The 2,975-nt window shown below is 28.0% G+C and overlaps 1 protein-coding gene across 1 annotated transcript; it reads left to right on the top strand.

The window, feature by feature from the left end:
* The first annotated feature begins 217 nt into the window (after positions 1–217).
* On the top strand, positions 218–2,241 carry LOC111616239 (U5 small nuclear ribonucleoprotein 200 kDa helicase-like). The gene is made up of 8 exons (XM_023357672.1): positions 218–434; positions 501–577; positions 678–765; positions 839–960; positions 1,036–1,179; positions 1,255–1,592; positions 1,689–1,770; positions 1,868–2,241. The coding sequence occupies exons 1-8, from the start codon at positions 401–403 to the stop codon at positions 2,114–2,116; spliced, it is 1,134 nt and encodes a 377-aa protein (XP_023213440.1). The 5' UTR covers positions 218–400; the 3' UTR covers positions 2,117–2,241.
* The last annotated feature ends 734 nt before the right edge of the window (positions 2,242–2,975 follow it).

Here is a 2,975-nt window from a genome sequence, read left to right as displayed (position 1 = left end):
TTAGCAAAATTTACTATATTATATACTGGTGGTGATCCATAGACAGCAATATTGAAATGAAATATCAGAGAATATTGAGTGTTTTGATTAAAAATAAAATTGTAACCAAATGTATGAATGTTGTTTTGTTAATAGTTCCATAGGAAAGATGTTTGGGGAATATCATTTGTAAAACTTTTTATGCTATAAGCTGTATGGCTATTTCAGTTACAGTACTTAATTAAATTGCTTGAAGAACAATTTATTTTAAGTGTTTATTAATTCAAATGTCCAATCCTTTCTCTAGAGTCATTTAGATCATTGCTTACATGATCATTTCAATGCTGAAATTGTTACAAAAACAATAGAAAACAAGCAAGATGCAGTTGACTATTTAACTTGGACTTTTCTTTATCGTCGAATGACACAGAATCCAAATTATTATAATTTACAAGGTAATATTTTATTTATTTAAATGCAAAAATGAAATAAGTAGTTATTGAGAGTATTATTTTTTGCAGGTGTTACTCATCGTCATCTTTCTGACCATCTATCAGAACTTGTAGAGAACACACTGAATGATCTAGAACAATCAAAGGTAAATTTATGTATTGATACAATTAGTTGAAAAATTTAAATGTTATTTATTGAATATATGATTTTAAAAATTTATACTATGTCAATATTTATATTTTCAGTGCATCAGCATTGAAGATGAGATGGATGTCTCTCCTCTTAATCTTGGAATGATTGCTGCCTACTATTATATCAATTATACAACTATTGGTAACTTTTGTTTCTCTTTAATTTCAAACTTATTTTCAATAATATGAAATGACATATTATTTTCTTCTAATAGAATTGTTCAGTATGTCTCTGAGTGCTAAAACAAAGATTCGTGGTCTCATTGATATCATAAGTAATGCTGCTGAATATGAAAGTGTACCAGTTAGACATCATGAAGACAGCATTCTCAGACAGGTTATTATTATTAATTTACATATATTCAATTTTATTTTGTGATATATATTTAATACATATTTTTAATATCTTTAGTTGGCTAATCGTCTATCTCACAAATCAAGCAATCCGAAATATAGTGATCCACATACAAAAACCAATTTTCTTCTACAAGCTCATTTATCTCGAATGCAGCTCTCTGCTGAATTACAGTCAGACACTGAAGATATATTAAATAAAGTAAGTATATTTTTTAATATTTGTACAAATATCTTTTATTTGTTAAAATAAATATTTATTCATACAAAAATATAGGCGGTACGTTTAATTCAAGCTTGTGTGGATGTATTGAGTTCAAATGGTTGGTTGTCACCAGCATTAGCTGCTATGGAATTAGCACAGATGGTAACTCAAGCAATGTGGAATAAGGACTCTTACTTGAAACAACTTCCTCATTTCACTACAGAAATAGTTAAGCGTTGTATTGAAAAAGGAGTAGAAACTGTGTTTGATGTTATGGAACTTGAAGATGATGATAGAAATAAATTACTTCAGTTGACAGATGCACAAATGGCAGATGTTGCAAGATTTTGTAATAGATATCCAAATATTGAATTAACATATGAAGTACAAGATAAAGATATTATTCACAGGTAAGATTTGATTTAATTTATAGTATATTATTCATAAGTAGAGTTTATAACAATTATCAGTTATGAAATTTCTAATTTTAATTTCTCACATATCAGTGGTTCCACCGTAAATGTAATAGTTCAGTTAGAAAGAGAAGACGAAGTTACGGGACCTGTCATCGCTCCCTTATTTCCTCAGGTATGTGATTTTTCTTTTTTTCACAATGTAACTACAGTAAATTTATTTATTGAGTTATTTAGAATTATTTAGCTAATATTGTGTTTAACTATTATAGAAACGAGAAGAAGGATGGTGGGTAGTTATTGGAGATCCCAAATCAAATTCTCTGATATCTATCAAACGACTGACATTACAACAAAAAGCAAAAGTAAAATTAGACTTTGTGGCACCCAGTCCGGGTGAGCATGTTTACACCTTATATTTTATGAGCGATGCTTACATGGGATGTGATCAGGAATATAAATTCAACATTCATGTTGGTCAACCTGATAGTGGGAAAGAGAGTGATAGTGAAAGTGATTAAACAGATCTTCTTTCGTTCACACATTTGTAATGTAAATAGAGACATTTATTGTGTTGATATCATCAATTTTTTTTATGTAAATGGATACTCATTTGATTTTTAAAATAAATGTTTTTAAAACAAAATAAATTTGTACAATTTAATTTATAAGAAATTTTTTATTTATTAATAAATAAAATTATACATAATAACTATTCCTCTTCTAAGAACAAATCTATATTAGTGCATATTTTCTGATATTGGAATATCTGTTGGGAGAAAAAAAAAGTATTCCTTAAAATAAAAATTAAATATTAATGTCAAATATTTAAATGAAAAGCGTATTTTTAAAAGAATCTTTGCTAAATTCTAATATGTAAATATTAACGAATAAGCTGTTCTCTGCTTTGTGACTGCCGTACAATTTATTACAACAGTGATTGCTTACAGAGTATAATTTATGCACACTTTTCCAAATTGGCAATCTATTTTGAAGAAGGCAATCTGAACCGTGTGCTACTTAAATGTAACTGAAGTATACGAGTCTATTACGAATTATTAGTATATAATTTAACCGTATTATATTTTATTTGCACTTACCTCATAACGAAAGCGGAACTGAAGTGGAGAGAACGACTACCCTTTATAAAAGAACGATAACTAAAAATAGAAATCACAATTCCTTCCCTTATTTAGTTATCCGTTCCGGTAGCGTTTTCCAAACTGTACACGTGTTCGTCTCACTTTCTATAACCGGAACATGCTTTGTGATTAAATTCGACTCGTTTATAAAACTTTATTCTTATAAATTTGTCAAATATTCCTGGTAAATTAACAAAGTATTAATTTCAGTACAAATTTAACAATTATAGTAACAAAT

This window comes from Centruroides sculpturatus, unplaced genomic scaffold, assembly GCF_000671375.1.
Source record: "Centruroides sculpturatus isolate CEXI.00-Female unplaced genomic scaffold, Cexi_2.0 scaffold2828, whole genome shotgun sequence".
In the NCBI taxonomy this organism is placed as follows: domain Eukaryota; kingdom Metazoa; phylum Arthropoda; class Arachnida; order Scorpiones; family Buthidae; genus Centruroides; species Centruroides sculpturatus.
Note: the sequence above shows the minus strand (reverse complement) of the source record. Positions and strands in the feature narration are given on the sequence as shown.

What these genes read in the sequence shown, in the direction of transcription:
- LOC111616239 (XM_023357672.1), top strand. Translation starts at nt 401, where the DNA reads ATGACACAGAATCCAAATTATTATAATTTACAAG. An exon ending in ATGATCTAGAACAATCAAAG is followed by an intron (nt 578 to 677) that starts GTAAATTTATGT and finishes TTATATTTTCAG; the next exon opens with TGCATCAGCATTGAAGATGA. An exon ending in TATCAATTATACAACTATTG is followed by an intron (nt 766 to 838) that starts GTAACTTTTGTT and finishes TTCTTCTAATAG; the next exon opens with AATTGTTCAGTATGTCTCTG.